Source organism: Ischnura elegans, chromosome 7 (genome assembly GCF_921293095.1).
Source record: "Ischnura elegans chromosome 7, ioIscEleg1.1, whole genome shotgun sequence".
In the NCBI taxonomy this organism is placed as follows: Eukaryota; Metazoa; Arthropoda; class Insecta; order Odonata; family Coenagrionidae; genus Ischnura; species Ischnura elegans.
The window spans coordinates 44,406,963-44,431,483 of NC_060252.1; the positions used below are offsets into that span (position 1 = coordinate 44,406,963).

Genomic DNA, 24,521 nt, shown 5'->3' on the forward strand with positions numbered 1-24,521 from the left:
CTCGCGCGAGCCAGTGTCACTGTTGGTTGCGACAGTTGGTATGAAATCCGTTTACATGTGACAGCATTCGGTGCAATTTCAACTCGCGGAAGTGGTCTCTCTCCTGCCGTGGTCAGTAGAGTTTTACAATGCCACGAAGCAGACGTGCGCAAACTGCTGCTGCGGTGGTGTTACTTCATTATTGGCATGAAGTAGATAAAAGAATGAAAAGGAAGAGGAGTATCTGGGTCAAGGAGTGGATTGAGAGAAGGCGACATTTGGGAGCTTTTACAACATTAATAAACGAGTTACAAATGGAGGACGCTCAACAGTTCAGAAATATCATAAGGATGTCTGCTGTAGAGCTGGAGAATCTGCTCAACTTTGTTGGGCCAAAAATCCAAAAACGGGACACATTTTTGAGGGAATCCATATCAGCGAGTCAGCGGCTGATAGTTACCCTACGCTTTCTCGCCTCTGGTAAGTATAATGGTTTTTTATTCATGATACTGGCCTGATTATGTGTAAATATCCACAGTAACCAAACAAATTGAGCGATTTTGACCAAAATGGGTATGTGGTTGTAGTTAATGAATAAACGGATACGTTTCTTTTTCATTTTTTGATTTAAAATTTTTTTTTGCCAGAAAAATTCATTTTAAAATTAATCTCATTCTAAAATTAATCTTAAGAAAACAATGGCTCTATCGATTTTGATTAAATTTAGGCTATGGTGTTTATAGCTTACTGATTGCTTAATAAAATGTCTCTAAACTGCATCTTCAAATTTAATAGGAATAGCTAATACTATTAAATTAGTAAAATTGTCCATCCCTATTCACTTGAGACAAAATTTGTCCCACTCAAATGGTACCATGCATAGCTATATGTTTGGCGCTATACTATCTATGCACTGTATTTGTAATGCAATCTACAATTTTTCTAGGTGACTCTTATCATTCTCTGATGTACTTATTCAGAATCCCAGTAAGTACCATGAGTATATTCATACCGGAAGTGTGTGCAGCTATATATGACACCCTCAAAGAAACTGTAATGAAGGTAAGAGTTTTTAAATTAGCTTTTTTAAAATTAGCCTTGACGTTGACTACAATAGTAACTGACACATTATTACCATCACTAATATGTACCTTAGGCCACTATTAGCCGAGGGTAACTAGTGGCCATTGGTGTATCGGAGCATTGGATAAAATGGGAGCTATTAACAAAGGGCATGCCGAGGGTAACAAATTGATACAACGCCCCATCGGCCACCAGTGTCCGTCACTGGTTGCACTCGGCATTTTAATGTACACGCATAAGCAATTAGCAAAAACTCCTAATATTAAGTAATGAAATAAAACTTTTTAATAAAAAAAAGGTTCACTGTTATTTAATTATGGGCACGACCCGGGTTTCGTAACTTGGTTACATCGTCAGGTAACCAAGTTACGAAACCCAGGACGTGCCCATAATTAAATAACAGTGAACCTTACAAAGTTTTATTTCATTACTTCCAATATGGAGAGGCTTCACAAAGTAAAGCCGGAAGTTATTAGTCCTAATATTAAGCTGTCAAAACAATTTGGGTTCTTAAAAATAATTTGACATTTTTAGGTTTTTAAGTTCAACACGAAATTTTACTGCATATAGTTTAGAACATTTTTAGAAAACTTTATATTTTAAGCGTAGTTACATTTATCTTAGGAAGTAGCATTGTAACCACTCAGTTGTAGCAAAGATGATTCATGTTCTGGGTGTTCCTGCTGACCCATTTGTTGGATCGAGCGTTGAACTTCGTACTGGTGCTGCTCTGAATATGAAGATGAAGAAGAGCCTTCACTGATATGAGGAGATGGGGAAGCCTGTGCAGCAGTTGGTTGGGAATAAGTAAAATTTAGGGGTCTATTATGCTTGTAGACTACACCAAGTGCTTCAGCTTCTCCTATGTTCGTAATTGCTTCCATAACAATTTGTTTAAAAGCACGTTTATTGGCTGGGTTTTTTATCTGTCGCAGTTCTGAGGCACAAAAATCCCCAAATACTTGTTCCTCATCATTTGCCTGATTGAGTTGGCGCATTGCCTGTTGAACATAAAGAGGCATTTCTTGAGAAGGTTTTAATTTTTTCTTCTTGATTGCAGGGGCTTGCATTTCTTCCTCCGTATCTTCTTGGCGCTGAATCGTTGATGTGCCAGAATCATCAACATATTCTTCGTCAGATCCATTCCCTTGCATTACGTCATTGCTCTGCTTGGATTTAATTGTCTGGAAAGAACAAGAATATGTTGCTCTTAGTGTTTACTTCTTATTAAGTAGTGTATTTCTATGAAAACGTTTCGGTGGGGTTAAATTTGTCTACTAATAAATTTGTCCCAGCTACGGCAGATCCTTAACACAAATATTATGGTAAAATATCTCAAGTTATTATGTACAAGGATGAGGAGCCACCAGGATTTTCAAGGATACTAATTTATTTCGTAATTTATACCCCCAAAACCCCCCAAAAATGAGGTGCAAGTAGAATGTTGACAGTGTCTTCTTGTTTCAGATGCCTGGAAGCAAAGAAAAATGGATACAAATCGCCGAAGGTTTTGAAACCACATGGGATTTTCCTAATTGTATTGGTGCCCTCGATGGAAAACATATCGTAATGCAAGCACCTCCAAATAGTGGAAGTTTGTACTTCAACTACAAAGGGACACACAGCATTGTCTTGCTCGCAATGGTCGATAGTTGTTACAAGTTTATCTACATCGATGTTGGCTGCTATGGTAGAATTAGTGATGGAGGGGTATTTAACAATAGTTCCCTAAAAACAGGCATTGTGAACGGCGCGTTAAATTTACCAAATCGTTCTGCATTGAAAGGACGGCAGTCTCCATTGCCATATGTTGTCGTTGCTGACGATGCTTTTGCATTAAGTACCTACTTAATGAAACCGTACCCGTTTCGCAACCCAGCTATGAAGCAACGTGTGTACAATTATCGGCTATCTCGATGCAGAAGAATAGTTGAAAATGTATTTGGCTTGGTCGCAAACAGATTTAGAGTTTTGCGAAAGCCCATGCTTTTACATCCTGAAAGAGTAAAGACTGTTGTGTTGGCAATATGCACGTTGCATAATTATCTGATGGAAGGAAAGGAGTCCGTTAAAAGATATGCCCCCGTAGGAACTTTTGACGTGGAAGCCACAGATACTGGCATTGTCGCTGATGGATCCTGGCGTTCAGAAGAGGGTATACCTGATAGGAACTTAATTCCTCTACAAACAACACAAAGTAGAAACCATCCAAAAGCTGCAGAACTAGTTCGTACAGAATTCACTGAGTACTTCTCATCTCCCCAAGGGAAGGTTCACTGGCAGTATAGGCATATTTAGGAGTTTGGCATCAAGGAACAAAACAGCAAGGCGCTGGACAATTTTTGAAAATAGTTTTTTTGTACTCTACCAGTGGGAATAATGTAGTTTTATATGTTTATATGTTTTTATAGCTGTTATTAGCCTAGTAACTAATGAAACAAACAGTACACAGATACGATACTTAAAATTATTTAGAATGCATTGGTATTCTTTAATTGTGGAGGTAAAAACTTTGCTATAGCTACTAAAGGCTTGATGTAAAAAATTGATAGTAAAAAATTGATAGCAATAAATGTAATTTTTCAAGTGCATTTTTAAATGTGTTTTGTGTGTCTCTTAAATTTCATATTATAGCGAATTATGTGATTTAGCTGAACATCTGGCCACGAATGTATATATTAGACATTATTTAATAATTATTGTTGTACTGAATTAATAAATACCAAAACATCAAAAAAGGTGCAGAACTAAATATGGTAGTTATTTTTGATAATTCTATTTGCAAATAATTTAATATATAGATGACCTCAAACTAAAAATGTGGTGGTAGTTACAAAAGACAGTAAAACACGTTTGATTTTTTAGTGTTTTTTGTATTTTTTCATTTTGCAAGAAATGAATATGCTCTTCAATAAAAATTTAATGAAAACCGCAATTATCTTACGCTTTATGAACGTCACCTTCACCCCACCAAAACGTTCCCTTTCACGGAACAGTAAAAATGTATAGTACATGAATATAAATAGCATGTTTACTTACCAAAGTACTGGATGTTGTGGGCAAGTTCACTTGAATAAATTTCAGCGCAGCAAAATATGGCCAGTTAGACACGTATACTTCATCCGTTGACTGCCCTGACATTTTCTTCCTAATCTTCTTCAGCTCGGAATTATATTGACTTCGTAAGTTGTGAAGTTTCCTTTGAACTTCAGTTTGATCTATTTTCAGCCTTTTGCTGATGTCACGCAGAGCTTCCTGTTTTTTCACTCTGTTTCTATATTCTTTCAATGTCACGTTCCATAGTAACTCACTTTCTTCATACAACGAAATAAGTCTTTTAGTCTCTAAGTCCGACCATTTCTTGCTTCCTTGCTCAAGGCAATTTTCCATCTCGTTCCCTTCATCCATTGTAAAAACACAACACAATAAACGAACCAAAAACAACTAATTACGGGAGGCTCGAGTGAGAACGCAACCACACTTCAGCCCAACTCGCACAAAAGTGTCGGGAAATATCTCCCACGGTTTGATCAGGCGACAGTGCGAGCGCGAGACATTGTTAGAGCTAAGTTTCATGTTTAGACCTGCGAGTCGAAGTGTCAGACACTCCGCCGCCCAGCTCGCGACACTGCTCGCCGACCCGTTTGCACTTGCAATTTTGACTGTCAGACAGTAAACTCGCGCAATTTCTCGCAGGTGTAAACCTAGCTTTATAGCATAAAGATCCGCCGGGTACACATTACACACCGCATGCAACTTCGCCCTGATGTCCCCGTGGAGGGGGGAGAAAGCTGCACATGCACAAGCAGAGAAACCCTTCGAACCGTCTGTGTAAACGGGGGTAAGGTTGGGGGATTCCATCGAAACATGGCAAAAAGACGCTGGTATTCCGAGGGAGTAGTGGACAACTTCGATCGAGATCGTAAAAACATATTAACCACCGGAGTGGGAGTTATCCAAGGGGGGTGTTTCGAGTACGAATCAGGATGCACTTCGGGCAGCCCGAAATCGCATCCGAGAATAAAATTGTTAAAACGGACGCTTACTGGCCTGGTTTCTCTAGTCCTTTGGTTAAAAACAGTAATAAAACGGGGTTTAAAAAGTATGCTATAACATGGATGACTCGTCATTGCTTACATTTTTGAGACAACGAAAAAGCAGCCAGGTCCTTCAACAGCATGAGGGGGCTCACCTGCATCGGAATAGATGCTAGGGACCGGGCTGGTCCAATACGCCCCTCACGCTTTGATTGGATAGACGCAGCGCTGCGTTCTGCACTGAATTCAGTGCTCTCAAGTATGTCTCGCGAGCGGACGTATACACGAATGAGCCGTAGTCCAATTTCGACCGCACCAGTGTGCGGTAAAGTAAAATTTAGGTGGTTCGATCAGTCCCCAAGATGCGTGGCTTAAAAACTTTAAAACGTTCAACGACTTTAAACGGTCCACCTTCAAAGTATTAATATGCTCTCTCCAGTTGAGTTTGTGGTCGAGGGTCATCCCATGGAAACGGACAGATTCCACAAATGGGAGGTTTCTTCCGCCAAGGTGCAACGTAGGATTTACATAGACGTCTCGGGTGCGTTTAAGTGAATATACTTAGTCTTCTGCGAAGAAAATTGGAAGCCATTTATTTGGGTACATTTGTAGAGTTTGTCAATAGTGAGTTGCACCATGCGCGATGCATTCACGACCCTGGATGACCTGCATAAGATCACAAGGCCATCCACAAACAGTTACCCTATCACTGGCTCCTGTATGCAGTTCGCAATATCATTGATCGCATTAGCGAACAGCATCACGCTCAAGACGGAGCCTTGAGGAACTCCGTTGTTAGGGGGACAAAAATTTTGATAAAGTCTGACCAGTCCTGACTGAAATAACACGGTTCGTTAAAATATTTGTATAAAATGGGCAAATTGCCACCAAAACAGGCGAGCACACAGGATTGGCCCACACCGTGCCTCCAACGATTCCTAGAGGCCCATCATAGTGAGATTCCTTTCATACCAAGAGAGAGATAAAGTGTGGAGTGTAAAGAGGAATCTCAAGGCGACGGGCTTCCTAATTACGGAGTCTCTTACTGCCACCCGCAAGAAGATTCTTCACGAAGCGAAGAACTGGGTAGGGACCAGTAATGTTTGGACCTAAGATGGAAAAATAGTCATCTTACGAGAAAATGGGTCGAAGGCTTTCATATCTTCAACGAGGGACCTTCAAAGGGAAAAGGGGAGGTTAAACGAAATAATCAACCGACGACGGAGCTTTTTGCTATGTTGTGAGAGTTGAGCAAACAGGCATGAGAAAGGGTATTTTCTTGACTCTCGTTCCTGTTAGTCCTTCTCAATTTAAAACATAGTTCCTGGTGCATTGATCACTGTTGAGCGAGTTCCAATGAGTGTCTAGTCATCCCTGTTCCTGAGTGTCTAGTCATCCCTGTTCCTGAGTGTCTAGTCATTCCTGTTCCTGAGTGTCTAGTCATTCCTGTTCCTGAGTGTCTAGTCATCCCTGTTCCTGAGTGTCCAGTCATCCCTGTTTCTGAGTCACCAGTCAGCCCTGTTCCCGTGACATCGTTGTTCGTCTCGAGCCACACCGCTGACCCGGCATCATCTTTCCATCGGAATATTCTCGTGCTCCCCAAGTGTTAGTGTCCCCAAGCGTTTCCATAGAGTAATCTTGCCCTATCGAAGGGTAAAGTGTTATCTAAGTGTGTGTTAGTGCTTACTAAGTGTCTAAGTGTTTAAAAAAGGCATTCTATTTTACCATAAGTGTGTTCCCAAGTGTTTCTATGCCAACATTTCTTTTGTCAGTGTACGGTTACATTACCAATGCCGAGTTTGCATAATTCCGATAGTGACACATTTCACTCGCCCTCTCCCGTAGCTGGTCAGATTTCGTTTCCAGCCTCTGCTGCGATAATCAGCATTCCCTCAACAACTGCAAAGCACCCTCGATTCCTCATGCAGTGCCCCGTTCTCAAAATATTCCATTCCCAAGCGTCTTATCGTTAAACCCTCTCAACCCCTGCGGTAACATTCCACAGCTCATGTACTCAGCGACAATAAGAGCCTTTCTTTTCTCAATGAAAAGTGCGATAAATTACCAAATCTGTACGTCAGCTTTAACTATAAGGTTACAGAACTACAATTAGCTGCACAGAATCTCACAGCTGAGATGAAAGAAAAAGACAGTAAAATTGAAATTCATGAGGACAAGATTCATTATCTAGATCAACAATTTCTGGCAAAGGACATTGTAGTTGCTCCTCATTTTACGGAAGGTATTGAACGTAATTGAATAGTAATGACAAGCTAGAAAATCCTCAAACACAAACTTGTCTTGAATGCCTGTACCTTCCTGAGCCGAGGATTGAAGAAATAGTTAAAATAATTAAAAGTTTAAATACTAAGGGAGAAAGTACTGATGAAATCAGAATAAAGGACAACAAGGAAAATGGTGACCTATGGCAGATAATTTAACCTACTCTAATAAAAAATTGCATCGCTGAAGGCCTGGTGCCTGATGGAATGAAAATAGCGATAGTTAAACCAATCCACAACGAGGGCTCTCATACAGAATTTAACATCTACACACCTATATCAATACTGCCTACCAAAAGTAAAATCTTAGAAAAATATGTGGCCATTCATTTCTCCAAATATATAGAGAAACAAGGTAATTATACGTAAATACCAGCATGGGTTTCAAGAAAATAAAGAAGCAAAAGAAATTTTAGAGCATTTTGAAGACATTGTTAATACCAATCTTGATAAAAAACAACCGTGTGGTAATCACATTTTTTTGCGAAAGATCCACAGAGAAAAAAATCATTCGCCTTGACCGGGATTCGAGCCCGGATCCCCCGATTTCCGGTCGAGTGCTTTAGCCAGTTAAGCTACCGAGGCGTCATTCTTCCCTGTGGATATATTTCTCCGGCTGTGGCGCTGAGCGCACGATTTGGACTGCTTGTGGCATCATATGCTCTGCAGTCCAGCAACATCTTGTCCGGTAGTGTCCGAAAATATCCACAGGGAAGAATGACGCCTCGGTAGCTTAACTGGCTAAAGCACTCGACCGGAAATCGGGAGATCCGGGTTCGAATCCCGGTCAAGGCGAATGATTTTTTTCTCTGTGGATCTTTCGCACGATTGTGCATTGCAGGTGACTCCCGTAAAAGTTATCACCGCGGCTAGTCCCGGTATACTTTGAACTATCACATTTTTTTATTGCAAAAAGCATGTGATACAGTTAATCATAATATATTACTTGGGGATTAGCAAAATTTAGGCGTAAGAGGTTTAACATTGAAATGGTTCAAAAGCTATCTCCAGTACAGAAAAATTTCCGTTAGCAAAAAAACATGTATATAGCAAGTACTCTCATGCAAGAAGATTTGAATAGTCTAGCCTGCTGGTCTCATGACCATGATATGATCGTAACGCAAGTAAATCCAAAGTGATGCAGATCTTTCCTCATAAGCAAAACATACCCAGGAAAGAAAAACTGATTTCCAACAGTTTTGAAACTCATTTGAATCTGATTTGAAACCTTAAAATCGGATTTGACTCTGTATTGACACTGATTTCTACTGTTTTCCAGCAGACAGGAAATGGAAGGAAGCGATTAGAATCTCATTTCCATTGTAACTGGTTTCCAGCTGTCTTCCACATGAACTGTATTGACACAATTGAATGTCAGTTGAAACACTTTTCCTTATATATTGATTAGAGAGTGTTTTCCAAAAGTGCTTTCCAACAGATTTGAATTGTAAAACCAATTTGATACTCTCCTGAAACGAGTTTCTGTAAAAACCATTCTCACACAGGCTTCCAAGCATATATTAGAATACATTTTAATTTTTCTGAGATTTCAATAAGTTAACTATTTTCCAAATCACATTTAGAAAAAATGACATAATTGCAAACAATGCACTGTATCATCTTAAAACTTAATTTACTGATAATATTTACCCGTATAAAAATAAAATTTATTTTACATTATCAGTGCTTCTCATAAAGTTTACAATGTTTATCAAGAAGCCATACCATGAACAGCAAACCTGCCAGTATATGATTGACCACATAGACGCATCTAGGGGGGGGGCACGTGCCTTCCCCACACCCTTAAAAGATATGCAAGATTTTTAATACGGGGTCCCATTATCATTGCATTCGTTTTGTATTATGAGGTATCCTTCTCCCCCTCCCCCCACAAACAAAATCCTGGATATGGCCTTGCTTGTGCCCCCTCCAGAAAGAAATCCTGGATCCACCCCTGATTGACCATTTATTCATTTATTGCACAAAATGCATAAATTTAATGTACATGCATGGGCAAATTACCCATTGATGATCAACAACTGGCATACATAAAATATCAAGAGAATCAAATTCTAATAACAAAATGTTAAGAGAGAAATTACACATTAACAAAGGAAAAACATTTCATGTCAATGTAAGATACATTTTTTTAACCGTGTAGCCTTCATTGCATAAATATCTAATTTAGGAGGAGCTTCATTTCCTTCTCTCAAACCTGTGGCTATTGGATAATCGTACGTATAGTGTTGATCATGAGATAGTGAGTGGAATAAATGCTGGCTTCTGGTAGCATGCGATGGTGTTCGTAAGGAGACTAAATCCGTAAGATCAATTCTAGATCCGCCGTTATTTAATGCCTTGTGTAATAACATCATATTTGCTATGATGCAATGTGAAGAATGAGTCCAGATCCCTATGTTAATCTATGCATCAGGGTAAGAGATATTGATGATGTCAGCTATGACTTTTCGAATGCACGCAGCCTAATAAAACCCCTTTGGACTTTTTAAAACTAAGTCTCTGCTGAATCTTGCGAAAACCCTTGCATTTTATTTGTTATGGTGTCCTTGCCTTAGTCAAACATCATGGATGTAAATAAGCTGAAATCATAGGTCTCCACAGTTTGGCAGGGAGGTGCATTAATAATAATAATAATATTTATTAATGGGCAGTAGTACTTCTTTCAAATACATAATCACACTAGCTTAGATTTATACAGAAATTTGGATTAAAAAAGAAAAACCAAATGCATAATTAAAAACTGCACTAATCATGGCAATATAGCATAAAACAAGTGATACATTCATATATTAAGTCACACTATACATTATGGACCATGATTTCCAGTTCTATGGCATTGAGAGAACACCAGTTTGTTTATTTATTAACACAATTTCGCAGGGCAAGGCAATCAATTAAAGATTTAATTTGGTAAAAGTTTTTTAATTCGAACAGGTGTAAAATAATGAGTAAAACACAACAAGAAAATGTCTTCCTCTACTCAATTTCAGAGGAGTTTACACGCTTAACACAGAACATTGATTTTCAACAACACAAAGCACACACAAATCAAAAATATTGTGAGGGGGGGTGATAAATGATGAGGGGTATGCCACAACTTGACAAATGATGATATTATCTGGCACTCCATTGTGGCGTAACATCGTAAATCTGGTTGATTGTTCACGTAAGCCCAGACATAGGGAAATACCCCAACCGTCGGTCACAAACTGGATCAGGGAAAGACTCCACAAACAAGAAAATCAGCTCACAAGAAAAAGGTTGCCAAAAAATTTACGAGTATTTTCGTTCAAAATCTATTCCAAGTAGAGTATTCAAAATCAGAAGCATTACAAAAAACAATGATAGTAATTCATGATCCCTTAGGAAACATTACCAGCTAAATACCAGCAGAATAATTGCTCTAAATTTGCCATGTCTCACTAGGCATGCGTCCACGACCAGGGCTCGAGCACAAGAGAACTTGCCTATTGCAAGACGAGACAGGATTTGAGGGGAGGGGTTTTTCCAAGCAGCGGAGGGGGTACCCAAGGCGAATTCATCTGCTGCGCCACTGCCCCTGGTGACAGGCTGCTCCGCAAAACCTCGTCCCTGGGTTTGAGTTAACAGCATACCAGCCAGGATTTTCCCCTCAACTTCTGGGTTGGAGACATCAGTCGAATCACAGGGATATTCATTGGAACACAAGGATGGGAAAGACGTAGTGGGGGGAGGTGTTGGAGGGAAAGAGAGTTGTGATAGGACTATGGTAAAACTTCTCACTCCAAAGTGCAATACTATGGACTTAGTACCGATTTCCCCTTGCTTGCCAAGGAGTAAGTATTCCTCCGCAGTAGTCCTATATAAGTCTTGGATTGCAGGTAGGCTGGTTTCGGGGCTGGTTTCGGTGCTGCTTTCGGATGCTGCTTTCCGGAGGCAGGACTTTCCGGAGACAGGATTTTGCGAGACAGGGTCTTTTGCTACAGGGCCTTTGCGCGAAAATCAGTCCTTAGCGGGAGAAGTTCTGCGGATAAGTTCGGAGGAAGTTCGAGGAATTTCTGGGGGGGGTGTACCATAAATTTTTGGGAGGGGGGGGAACACTAAAAAATGCCACACCATCAACAGGTTTTCTCTCTCACTTCCGAACAATGGCATAATATTTGCTTTCACCTAAACACTTCGGGGACGTTCGCAAGATGGCGCGGTTTGGCGACGATATTCTTTGTGGCTCCTGCGATAAAGTTGTCGAACGGTAGGATCAAACGGTTAACTGCGATATTTGTTCGAATATTTTTCATTTTGAGTGTGCGGCCCTCTCCGATTTATGTTTTCGAGCTCTAAAAGACAATAGAGACATATTTTGAAAGTGTTAACGTTGTTGCCTCTACGGTTTCTCTATCCAAAATGGCGGCCGAAATTGAAACATTAAAAAGTGATTTAGCAGAATTAAAGTCAACCTTGAAGCCTACATCGGACTCTGAACCGTGCCCGATGCCATTATCTCACTCGGCATCATTGGTGAAAAAAGTTACCTTTGTAGAGGCTATGTTGTTACCGGTGAAGTTGCCACATCCGGCCCACGTGATCAATACAAAGGTGCCAACGATCGTCGTAAATTTCAATCAGACACGTTATCTGTGTTCCCCAGTTCTGATTCTTTCTTGGAAAGGGCGCGTACCTTAGTGGTTGATTCTAAGTCGCCGTCCAGCGATGCGAACGATAATGATGGTTTCATAGAAGTTAAGCACTCGCAAAACCAGCGCCGGAAAAATGTATACGGAAAGGCCAAGGGCCTTAGTGACTGCCCGTTCAAGGGTACTGAAAAAAAATGCCACATTCATGTGTGGAAAATTCAACCGAGAACCACTACAGAGGATGAAATAAGATCTTTCCTACAAAGATCCGTGAAAAACGATCTAAAAGTGGTGAAACTCGAAGCGAAGGGTGATTACGCTTCCTTCCGTGTTCCCGCCGCGGATTCGTACAAACGCTTGCTTCTCAGTGAATCTCTCTGGCCCGAGAATGTGGAAAATTTAAAAAATTTTGGCATCCTCTAAATCCTTCCTGAGAAATTCCTCATCTGGGAACTCATCTTCAACACCGAAGAAGTCATCGAAATCCTCCAGGTCCTCATATTGCAAAGCTTCACCATCATGGTTAGTGGAAAGGGAATCATCAGTTACTTGCCCTGGAAATAAAAAAAATATTAAGAATGGTAAAAGTAAAAATAGCGGTTATGTAGCGGCGCACCAGAAAATATGTCATTAACTTTGTGAAATGATGACATGAACTTTTCAAAATCTGAATGCGGTAAAATTATTGAAAGATAATTAGGAAATATTCACACCATATCCGATTTTATCGTCGCTGTCTATGTTATTCGCAGTATGATCTACTGCGCCGTCAATGTTTTCCATCTCAGCTACTCAAAATAATGAACGGTAAATACATACTTATGAAGAAGAAACACATGATCTACCAAAAGCAACAGCTGAATTCGTAAACAAACTTTCGAAATCCGTGGATATGCCTTCGTAATATTCCCGAAGTCGGGCGTCTTCTTCACTGAAATCGATGGTTTCATCTTCTGCGGTAAGCTCAGCGTTAAGCTTCGCGCGTTTTTCTCTCCGCCAATTCGTCGTTCGTAATGATTTTGTGAACGTTATTTTTGGCATTCTGAACTTCACACGGAAAAATCGGATTAACGGACAGAATGAGGGACTTTCCAATCAAGGCTTAGAAGATCAAAGTCAATTACAAGAACCTTACAGGGTGAGCTAATTGACCCTAAAAGGGTTCCTGGTTAATTACTTCCCATGAGTCACACGGTAAACGGCAAGGAGGTTGTAAATATTTTTTATACCATCATATAAGGTATGCATGTTATATTATGTATTTTTAAAACCTCCTTAAACAAACAAATCACGCATATCGCACGTCAATTGTTTTCGCTGATTTCTCCCTTCACTTTTTTCGGACGCCGTACCATGTGCTCCTATGTACGTCGCCATATTAGTTGCCGAGCTGTAGCGAGGAGTGGCGAGGAGGTCCTGCACGTGGAGAAGAATTTTTTTGACTTTTGAGAGATATGGAGATGCACGATGAGAGCTCCCTGGAAAGTTGGTGCTCCAACTCCAGCATCCGGAGGAGCGAGAGGGAGAGGCGGAAGAAAAGCTGTGGTGTTATACACTTCTACAGTGATAGCACGACGGCAGCCGTGAAGGACTTGGGAAAATACATCAAGTTCCCCACAGTTAATGAGGTTTTCACAATCACGTGGGAAGGTCGTGAGGAAAAAGTTCGCGTGAATCAATTTGGCGGTATTTAAACTTTTACGAAGTATAGTGTGTGTGCCAAACTTAAGCGGCCTTACCCACATAGCAACGAACCCCTCGGAGATGTCTCACTGCCCAGATAACATACACTTCTGTAATACACCTGTATTTTTCTTATATCCATACATATTGATTCATACAGCTGTATTACACATGTATTATTACTGTAATTTTACATGTGGAAATAATACACATGTAATACAGCTGTAAGAATACACCAATTATACATATGTACCTATACAGCTGTATTACACATGTATTATTCGTGTATTTTTACATCTGGAAATTATAAACATATGTAATACAGCTGTAAGAATACACCAATTATACATATGTATTTATACATCTGTATTACATGTGTATTTTTACATATGTACAAATACAGCTGAATTACACGAGTATGAAGTCATCATCGCCTCTAATATTCTTGAACAAATATTCAGGTAATAATCATTTCATAATAGGATTTATTTTCGACCTATAATTGCATTTATAATGCCGGTACCCTTTTTGGAACCCATATTTAAATATGAACGCTGATGGTAACGTTTTGTTGTTAATTAATATGCTTAACGTATTATGCTCCGCCATAGCCTCCTGCGCTCAATCGCCATATTATTAGTCCTCTTTTTTTCTCCGCACTCGTTGTTTACGTTGTGAAAGTTAATGTGGCCGGCAGTTGCTCGGCAAGATTTTCCGTTAATTGTAGAAGAAATACGGCACAATATGTTGTAGCTCGGCTCCTAATTGCTCCATTAGCACCAAGGACGTGTTTAAAAATTTTAGTTTCCCTCAAAATACTGAGAGAAGAGCGAAATGGCTTCAAATATGCCGAAGGGACAAGTGGCACCTGCCAACGTCTTCCCGCCTGCGTGAGGTAAGTTTTTCTACACATAATGGTTCCTTGAATACAATTACCTTAAATTTTTAATAGTGCTGATCCACGCATTTCAATCATTTGGTTTGAACTGTGCACAAGTAGTAATTTTTTAAATATGTATTCCGGTTCAGATAATCCGGCGAGGTTCTTGACGAGTGTTTTAATGCTTCTTTGTTTTATATTCATCAATGGAATATGTGAAATGTTGTGATTAACAGATAATATTTAGTCTGGGTTGCTGAGATGATTGTCGTAGTGTTTACTAAGTACCAGAAAGTGTAACAATAACTTGTTGATGATGCTAGTTTTGTGTTCAATAAAAATATTTGTTTGTGTCAATGCCGGTATGAAGTAATCTTACGGTCATTTACAATAAATAAAGGCAATTACGTTTTTGACTAGAATCTGCATATCCCGATACATATTAATGGATGAAACTTCGCTTTTCATTGCTTTATTTGTGTGTTGTTCATGAGAAGATTGCACTCAAAAAAAGGATTGGATGAGGCGTCCAGTTTTAATTGGATAAGTGAAAGTTGGGTGCAGTATCTACTGCAACAGACACGGGAGCCAACGCGATTGGGTGTACTATCCAATTAAATTGGGCGCTCACAACTTGGTTGTAGTGCCCAAGTGTCGGTCCTCACGCCAATCTCGAAGAGATCCCTCATCCAACAGTTGGATCCCACAGCCAACTCGATGGATAAGGCGACTATTATCGCTTCTGCGTCAGTCATCACTATAGCGACGGACTCCCAAACAGTTCTTATAATAAACAACTCGGAAGTACACATTGTTTGGCGAGCTTCGTGGTAAGTAATTAGCTTTTGAGTTTGCTCTTGCAAGTGAGAAAATATTGCCATTCAATTCCAATTTTAATACTTCTTTTGTACTCTCAGAGCACTTGAAGACGAGAAGAAAACCTATAAGCGATATGGATAAGGCAGCTAAGGATTTTCTTGATGCTTTGGGCCTGAGCTGTTTGGTGGAAAAATTTGCCGGTGAGCTTGTCTATTGTCTTTCTGTTATTATGCGAAACACTTAATTTTATTTCACCGTTCGAGATTATATCTTGTGGGTTGATATTGACCTTTTTGTTGGATATGGTATTTTTTAGCCCTTACGTTTTCTCGAAAATAATTCCGGTCTGTTTTCGATGACTACCATATGAATTATGCAATTTGTCTCTAAATGAATGAATGCATTTTCATTTAGCACATTTTAGTACAATATTGATGAAATATATATTCTTAAAGAGTCCTTTGGTTCAGATTGTGAACAGTTTAATTAGTATATAAGCACAGCACACCATACACCTTTTTATATTCACCACAAACTAATCTTTTTCCTAACAACAATCAACCATAAACAAACTATTTAATAAAACATAAATAAAACATATCATGGCAACCTATGCAACCTGGCATGTTGCTTCCACATCATATTGCAAATTGCCATATTAACACCCCCCTCAATTTGACAATTCTTGTATCACATTTACTTTTCCCTTAAAATACAGAAACGCGTGGTGCCAACCCAGACGGCACAGGAATTTTTTGTATCTGGAGACAAGGGTTGACCATCATATTCTAGAAATCGCGCTTGGGAAGTTAGTGAAAAGGTTTTGTTTCTTTATTTCCTTTAATGTCGAAAGAAATATATCAAAATGATTCAAGGGAACTGGCAGATTCATATGCATTGATAAAATTGTAACAGATATGCCCTAATTTCCTAAAAACTCATGAATTAACACATGACACACTGGTATCCTGTTCGTATCTGGACACTAATATACCCTTCGTACATGATTCATATCCTGTCTGGGACTATTTTCTAACTCGGATGAGGTGAAACATACATAGCCGCACCACGATCCGCCGTCATTTTACTATTCGCCGATCTCTTGCCTCGTGTAAAGTCGTGCTGTGCTCGCCTCGTGCTCTTTTGCCCTTAGCTTCGCTATTTTCAACAGTTCTTTTTAGAACTATCATCGTTCATTTCATTCTTTCATCTACGATCATCTATTAATCATATATCATCATTCATATATCATCATAACTTCATCGTTTCTCTCGCTCCCGTGAGAGAAGCTTCATTTATCTTGGCCGTTCTCTCTCGCAACTGCGAGCTGAGTGCAGCTTTTTAAGCGAAAGCTTGAGGTTTAAGCTTTCCACGAGAGTCGATCTTGGTGCATTGAAGACTGAATCCAAAGAGTACAAGCTTGTTGGAGTCTGTTCGTGCCACAAGGACCACCGCAGTTACTTCCGAGCTTATCAGGGTAAGTTCCGGGCATTTCCATGAAAGTGTCAACTTTTTCTTTCAAATTAAAATGTAGGATGGAAATATTTTATCATGATAAATCAACGTTATTGGATTTTATGAAATCAGTGTTTGATTTTTGGAAATCAGTGGAAAATAACATTTCCCCTTTTATCAATGTTTCATGTCGTGTCTTGTTAGTGTATCTTGTAACCTATGGCTGCTCGAAGGGCTAGTCAGCCTGAAACAGCCAGGAAATTAAGGTCCGAGTTCATAGGCAGTGGGAATTCGATCATGTAGAAGCTACATTTTCTAATAAAAACTTGTCTTAATTTGCTCACTGTTGATTCATAGTTGTTATAAGTTAAATAATTTTTGAGTTTGAAACAAGAAGCATTGATAATTCCGTAATGTGTTTGTTAATGACTGTAATGTAAATATTATTAATATGTAGTTTTGACAGAATGTGCTACCATAAGCAATTGCTCAAACATTGCTCAGAGTTATTATTCAGTTTCCAAATTCTACTTGGATTCTCAGAGTTTAGAAGATGTTTGAAATCATGACATCCCAGACGGCACAGGAAGTTTTCGTACCTGAATACGAGGGTGGACCATCAAGATACAAAAATCGCGCTTAGGAAGTTACTATAGAGGTTTTGTTTCTTTATTTCCTTTAATGACGAAAAAAGATGCAAGAGGACTGGCAAATTCATATGCATCGATAAAATTGTATCTCATCGATAAAACTGTATTCGGTCTGGGACTATTTTCTTTCGCGGGTGGTGCCATCGTGCCATATCCTCCTAGAAAGATCACATGCCTTCACAAGCTGGCACAAGCCGTTGGAGATCGCATCGTCTACGTCACGTCTCACCACATTTCAGGGATTTTTGTGGTTAAGTTTGTGAAAAATAGTGTCTGGTAATGGTGAAGTTTCCCTTATTCTTTAATTTCATTCACTGGGCTTCAGAAACGTGTTTGTGAGATATTTTTGCTAAAAATGCCTTTCGTGTGTGTATTTTCGGGATGTAATGGAAACTCCGGGACATGGTTCAAGTTTTTAGCTTTCCAAAAGATCCTGAGTTGAAGAAGAAGTGCATTTGGGCGATAAGAAGAAAACATTTCACCCCTACGAAAAACTGTGAGGTATGTACTCTTTCTCGCTGTAATTATTTGGATGTAATTTTAAGTTAGAAGTGGCTTCGGGATGTTGATGCATCAATATCCCGAACTATTCAGTACTGAAGTACTATAGTACTATTCAGTACTAAAAATGGTGATTGAAACTATTGTAGCAGCAATTCTTTTGAAAATTCTTGCATTTTAGCTGTCTTTTTTGTATTAATTCATTCGGTAAACGTGTGGAGAAACTAGGAATAAGCTGCCTAGTTTATAGGATCGAATATTGCTTCTTAGCTTACCCTTTGGTGTATTACACGTCGGCTTTCATCATTTCAAATTATCTTATGCTATACTTTAAAACAATAAAAATATCAGGCATACAAATATTTACTATATTTACGATCCTAGTAATTTGATTTCTCATGCAGAAATACCAAAAATTGGAAATGATTTGACCTAATAAGTTACATGGTATTTTATTATTTATTAATTTTAGGTGTCTGAGCTTCACATCGCACCTTGTGATATCAGAAAATAATCTGTGGCCTTGGACGAGAAGACGAGGAGAAAATTCTTGCTGAATTGAAGGTGCCCAGATTGGAGGAAGGTACCATTGCTTCACTGTTACCTGTCGCCAAGAAGACAGACATTGTGGCAGAAGTGACATATTTGTGGATGTGGATTTGATTTGAAGTTGATGCTGTGATAGTGGACGTTCATCGGAGAAAGTATTGAAGATAGTTTTTATGTATCGACCAGTCCTCTTTTAAATAATTTTCTATTCGAAAGAGAATAAGAGTAATTGTTTCGCTAAATTAGATGTGGGATAGAAGAGAAAATTGGAAATATTATTGTGGTTGACAATAGAAAATACATAATATATGTATTGTATTTCTGTGGGTTTTTTCTTTCCTGCCTCTTTAAAATTTCTTGTGGTGGTGACTTCATGCAAAGTAAGTATAAAATCGGAGGTGTGATCTAAGAGATACCATGTTCTATTTTACAAGTGTTTATGCTGGTGATTTGGCAGGACTTTCATATTTTTAATAGGTTGATACATTTACTGCAGTGACCTAGAGACTTTTACTCATCCCAAATAATTTTTCAAATACTTTAGCGCCTGATATGGGTAAGTATTAGCAGCTGAGACTGAACTATACGTTAATTTTTGCTTGCATTTTGATGAATTCGATCATACTAATAGCAGATGTGTCAGCAATCCTGTTTCATCGGCAATTTTTATTTAAAAATTTTATTTCGTCAGGCTTACGGTAAGCTTTTTAATGCTCGTGGGCTATGTGATGTCTTATTTAGTGTCAAAATTAATATGAATTTACTCTTATTATCATCTCAAGGTTTCCAAGTAAGTACGAGCCACTAAAGAATGCTGGATGCTGGGGATGCGTGAATTAGACTTGAGAATCTCATTTTTCGCAGTTAATTAAGGGGCCGAATAAGTTTTTTAAGTTCTCAATAGGTAAATAATACTGTATCATAAATTCTAAATACCATGATATAGTATTATTTACCTGTTGAGAACTTACAATTCATAATGATTCGTATTAAGGTTCTCGCAACGGTCGGTAGCTATCCATTGTGTTGCGTTCGATACATTTTTCTATCGTGCGAGTTACGATATATCTAATTTTCGACCTAATCGATTGAGATTAGCCTGAGTGCTGTGTTCCTGCGCGCTTCGTATCCTATCGTACGTGCTACATAGCGGACATTCACATGCTGCGTTCGCGCTTCGTCGACAGGCCGCGAATGGAAATTATCCATTGACGAAAAGCGACGGAGCGGCATAGTATCCCCGTAGTCAATGGGTACTATGTACATACGAATTAGATACGGAGGGTTCTGTGCCGTCTGGGAGGTGACTTAGTTAACATATCAGCCTTTTGATTGCTTGATTCCTAAGTAGAACTTTAAATTTCCAAGATCAGTCATCTTAAATTTTTCCATTAATTTTCTTTTCACATAACTCAATAGGGTGGTTTCCTATTATTTTTTTATTGCCTAAATCGAAAGATTATTACTCGTGGAGTACGTATTTCACGCTTTTAGATTTTTAAATGACGATATCTATTTTTCGCGATTAAATGAAAAGTGAAAATTTTCAAGCGCGCGAAAACGCGACGCTTAAGTATGAATGTCGGGAAGTCTCTCCGCGTGACGTATTTCTGGTTCCCCCTCCCGCCCTGCGAGGTGACCTTGAGGCAAGGCTTAGCGCTGATACGACGCAGGCTGCTAGCGGCTAGCCTAGTACCCTGCTGGCTGGTAGCGCTTGGCTTAAATAAGGATTATTAATAACTTATCAAACGAGGAACACTTTCCGACCTTAGCCAGTTTTAATAAGTGATTGTTAAGACATGTTTCCCTGAGCTCTGCGCCTCATGCATGCAATGGTAACCTCAGACGACGTATAACTCCTATCTTCTCGTATAGAAACTAGGTCCCTGTGACGTCACGTGGAGTGGCATCGCATGGGCGCCAATCTGGCCCTTTTCAAATGAGGATAAAAATGGACCATTGCCATTCGTCTAACCCGGTATTTCTAAAACAAAATAATTGGTATATTATGAATACACTAATGGTGGGTAACGAATCGCAATCAATGCCTTTCGTTTTCTTTGATGAAGGAAACCACCCTATTCTACATCACTACTACAGGCGATAAGCAAATCATCAACATAAAGTAGAATATAAATCACAATAGCTTCCTTAATGCACACATACAGACACCTATCATGCTTTGACTGAACAAAACCAAGGCTTTGCACATACTTATCGAAACAACTATTCCATTCCTTGGGGGCTTGCTTTAGTCCATACAATGGTTTCTGGAGCTTGCAAACCAAGTTTCCTTTAACATTAACTCCTGGGGGTGGTAGCATGAATATTTCATCATTTAAATTACCTTGCAGGAATGCATTCTTTACATCCATTTGACCTGAAACTAATGATTTATGGTTAATGACAGACAATAATATACGAACTGTAGACATTCGAGCAACAGGGGCATATGTTTCTTCATAATCAAGTCCTCTTCTTTGAGCGCATCCCCTGATGACTAATCTTGCTTTGTATCTTGAAGTGTTTCCATTTTCATCTTTCTTCACTTTGAATATCCATTTTGCATCAATAGCTTTCCTTCCTTCAGGCAGTTCACATAGTTTCCAAGTTTTATTTTCTTCCAACGATGATAATTCCTCCTTGATGGCTTCCTTCCACAGTGGTGCATCACTCCTCTGCTCCACTTCTTCAAATGTGGCTGGTACATCACTAACATAATCTTCAGCCATTAGAGCATATGCTACTTGGTCATCAGTTTCTATGTCCTATACGGAGTCGACTCAATGGCAAATTGAAGTGAGCTGTTGCCATGGCTGTATACATCTGAAAATACTTAAAAACTTGATCTTTTGATTCGAGCAAATATGCAACTGTAAAATGAGTGAAGTCATCAACAAATATTAAGACATATTCTTTGCCGTCATAGGATGTAGGACTAATAGGCCCCATCACATCACTATGAATAATTTCCAATGGACGATTTGCCCTATTCCTTGAAGTATTGTGTGGCAGCTTTGTTTGTTTTCCTTCCAGACGCACAGTACAAATGTCCTTTTCTTCTATTCTCAACCCATCAACAAGCTTTTCTAATACTTTCATGTTTTCATAACCAAGGTGAGCCAATCTTCTATGCCAAAGTGCAGTACTTGAAGTTCCTGAGCTAATTAGGGCCTTTTCCACATTGTTTTTCTGTAATATCAGCTCTATTTCATAAAGCTTCTTTTTCCTGTATCCAATTCCTAGTAGAGTTCCTTCTTGATATATTTTCCCTGTTCCATTCTTAAACACAACTTCGAGTCCTTTCATGTCTAATTGAGCAACTGAGATGAGATTGATGTCCATATCAGGCACTATAAGTACATTATGCAAGGTTATGTTCCTCCATTTTCTTTCCACATTTGTCTTTACATTTATATCTCCTTTTATTTCAGCAATTAAGAAGCTATTTCTTTTAGCTATCTTTATTTTAATTGGAACATCTAGCTTTCTGATATTAAAAGCTTCATCCTTCAAGCAGGTCAGATGCTCTGATGCCCCTGAGTCAATAATCCATTTATTCCTTAAATCTGAATAATCTAATTCTGAGTACTCAGCATTCAATGCCATGGATGATTTTTCAAATTTACAGGTTGTTAAACTGTAGCTTACTTTTGTTTCATAGATGATATTTTCTCCTTTTCCATGGTCACTGGAGTCAGCTAGATTACCTCCACCACTATAATTTCGAAATGGTTGTTGAGGCTTTCTGCATTGAGCTCTTGTGTGGCCTGCAATTCCACAATTATGACATGTAAAAGGGAAAGCTGGTATTTTCTTTTGTGAATTTTGGAAATCGTTCTTTTTATATTCTTGTGCCTGTGGCTTTCCATGAAAATTAATAGGATTTCTCATATGTTTTTCACTTATATACTTTCCTTTTGACTGGGCAGCAAATACTGAAATTTGCTGGTCTTCACAAGTGGGTTTTTGCTTGCTTGTTCCTCGTTTGGATTCCTATCTATTAATCTATTAATCGTCCTTTTACAAAAGATAGAGTTAATTCTTCGGTACGAATGGTCTCAATTGCCGTTACAACTGCATCATATTCCTTAGGCATGGTTAATAATAAGTGGCAAATAATGTCATTCTCTTCCATCGTTTTTACTGATGTTTTCAATTTTCTTATAGCTTTATCAAACCTTAAGAGGTGAGCTTCCAATTTTTCCTGAGATGGATTGAATCTCATGCAGAGCAATCTCTTCATCAGTTGTATTTGATTTGTGATACTTTTCCGCTCAAATATAGTCTGCAGTGTTTCCCAGGCTTCAAATGATGTGGCCTTATCCTTTACGTATTCCAAGTGGCTGTCTGATATTTTCTGTACAATAAGGCTTTTACATTTTTTAGCATTTCTCTGTACTTCTGGGTATCCCTTTTGTTTCTTAACTTTATCAGCCTCACTGTCTTCCTTAGATCCAATAAAAGGCGCAAGTTTGGTATATAATGGCACTTCCACAAATTCAATTAAGTTTTTCTCATCCAGGAGAACTTCCATTCTAAATTTCCAATTGCTGTAATTAGTTCCGTCAAAAAGTGGTACATGGTACCTAATTCCCTCTTCATCAGCCATTTTCAATTTAATTTTCAATTCAGAATTTCCAATTCTGACCAAAGGTTTCCTGGGCTCCCATAACCTGATGAAATATATATTCTTAAAGAGTCCTTTGGTTCAGATTGTGAACAGTTTAATTAGTATATAAGCACAGCACACCATACACCTTTTTATATTCACCACAAACTAATCTTTTTCCTAACAACAATCAACCATAAACAAACTATTTAATAAAACATAAATAAAACATATCATGGCAACCTATGCAACCTGGCATGTTGCTTCCACATCATATTGCAAATTGCCATATTAACAAATATGACTAGTACTGAATGAAATGTTTGCATTCTTATTTGATCCATTGATGAGAAGTTTCAAGCAGTTATTTCCACAAATGTTTTATCCACTAAGTGTGTTTCAACTCGAGGTCATCAAAAGAAAACAGATTATCATATCTCTCTAAATGAAAAGATGTTTTGATGGTATTAAATTTTTAGAAAGTGTTTGAAAGTTATGGATTAAATTGTCAATAATTATTCCCTGCACACCGGATAGCCTGAGTTCCCTTATACAAGTTGAAATGCATACGTTCATGTACCAATCATACTGACCCTACCCTACCCTGACCTGTACCCTAAATGAATATAATAATATCATATTGTAACGTTAGATAATTGTTTCTTCCAAAGACCTCTATATTCAATTCAAATTACAATTATCTTTTCCCCTCTTCCTCCTTCCTGTGTGCCAAAATTTGGTCTCAAAATTGTGAAAAATATTTTCCCCCATAATGTCCCCTCGCCACTCGTGTTCTCCGAGCGACTCATGTTCGCAGAGTAACTCCAATTTAAAATCCCGCCAGCCAATCGCTGTCATCTTCTACGCTTCTGCATTTCCCCTCTCTCCCCCCTCCCTACGCTAGCTAGGGACTTCCCCTCAATTCGTGCCGGCAGTTTGGCAGGTGGGCGGACACCCTCTCTTCTCTCTCGAACACGCACCGACTAGGAGCTCTGCAGTGACGAACTTTTCCTGTCTCAACCCGTCTACGGCCGCAAGATTGCAATGATTGTATCACGGTATTTCGCCTAAGGGCACTATGTATTCTATTCTTAGTTCAATATATGCGTTCCCTTGTGGGACAATGTGGTAATTCTGAATGGCTGTCTTGTATTCATTTAATTCTGACCCCGTCTGTCTCCCCAACCTAGTCAGTTCGAATTTGAGCGACTACGACACCATTTCGTACGTTGCACCTGTTCCTATTTAAATGGCCTCCCTTTCAACAATCCACTCTGTTATCAAAACAACTCCTTGGGAACAATGCATCAGTATTAATTTACCATCCACATTCAGTTAAGCGCACACGTCAAATAAA

At 38.9% G+C, this 24,521-nt stretch overlaps 1 protein-coding gene across 1 annotated transcript; it reads left to right on the top strand.

Annotated features, from left to right (window-relative positions):
• The first annotated feature begins 329 nt into the window (after positions 1–329).
• Positions 330–3,602, top strand: LOC124162968. The gene is made up of 3 exons (XM_046539749.1): positions 330–459; positions 926–1,041; positions 2,530–3,602. The coding sequence occupies exons 1-3, from the start codon at positions 330–332 to the stop codon at positions 3,358–3,360; spliced, it is 1,077 nt and encodes a 358-aa protein (XP_046395705.1). The 3' UTR covers positions 3,361–3,602.
• The last annotated feature ends 20,919 nt before the right edge of the window (positions 3,603–24,521 follow it).

Coding starts and splice junctions, on each gene's coding strand:
- LOC124162968 (XM_046539749.1), top strand. CDS start 330: ATGTCTGCTGTAGAGCTGGAGAATCTGCTCAACTTTGTTGGGCCAAAA. Junction 460..925: donor CCTACGCTTTCTCGCCTCTG/GTAAGTATAATG, acceptor CAATTTTTCTAG/GTGACTCTTATCATTCTCTG. Junction 1,042..2,529: donor TCAAAGAAACTGTAATGAAG/GTAAGAGTTTTT, acceptor TTCTTGTTTCAG/ATGCCTGGAAGCAAAGAAAA.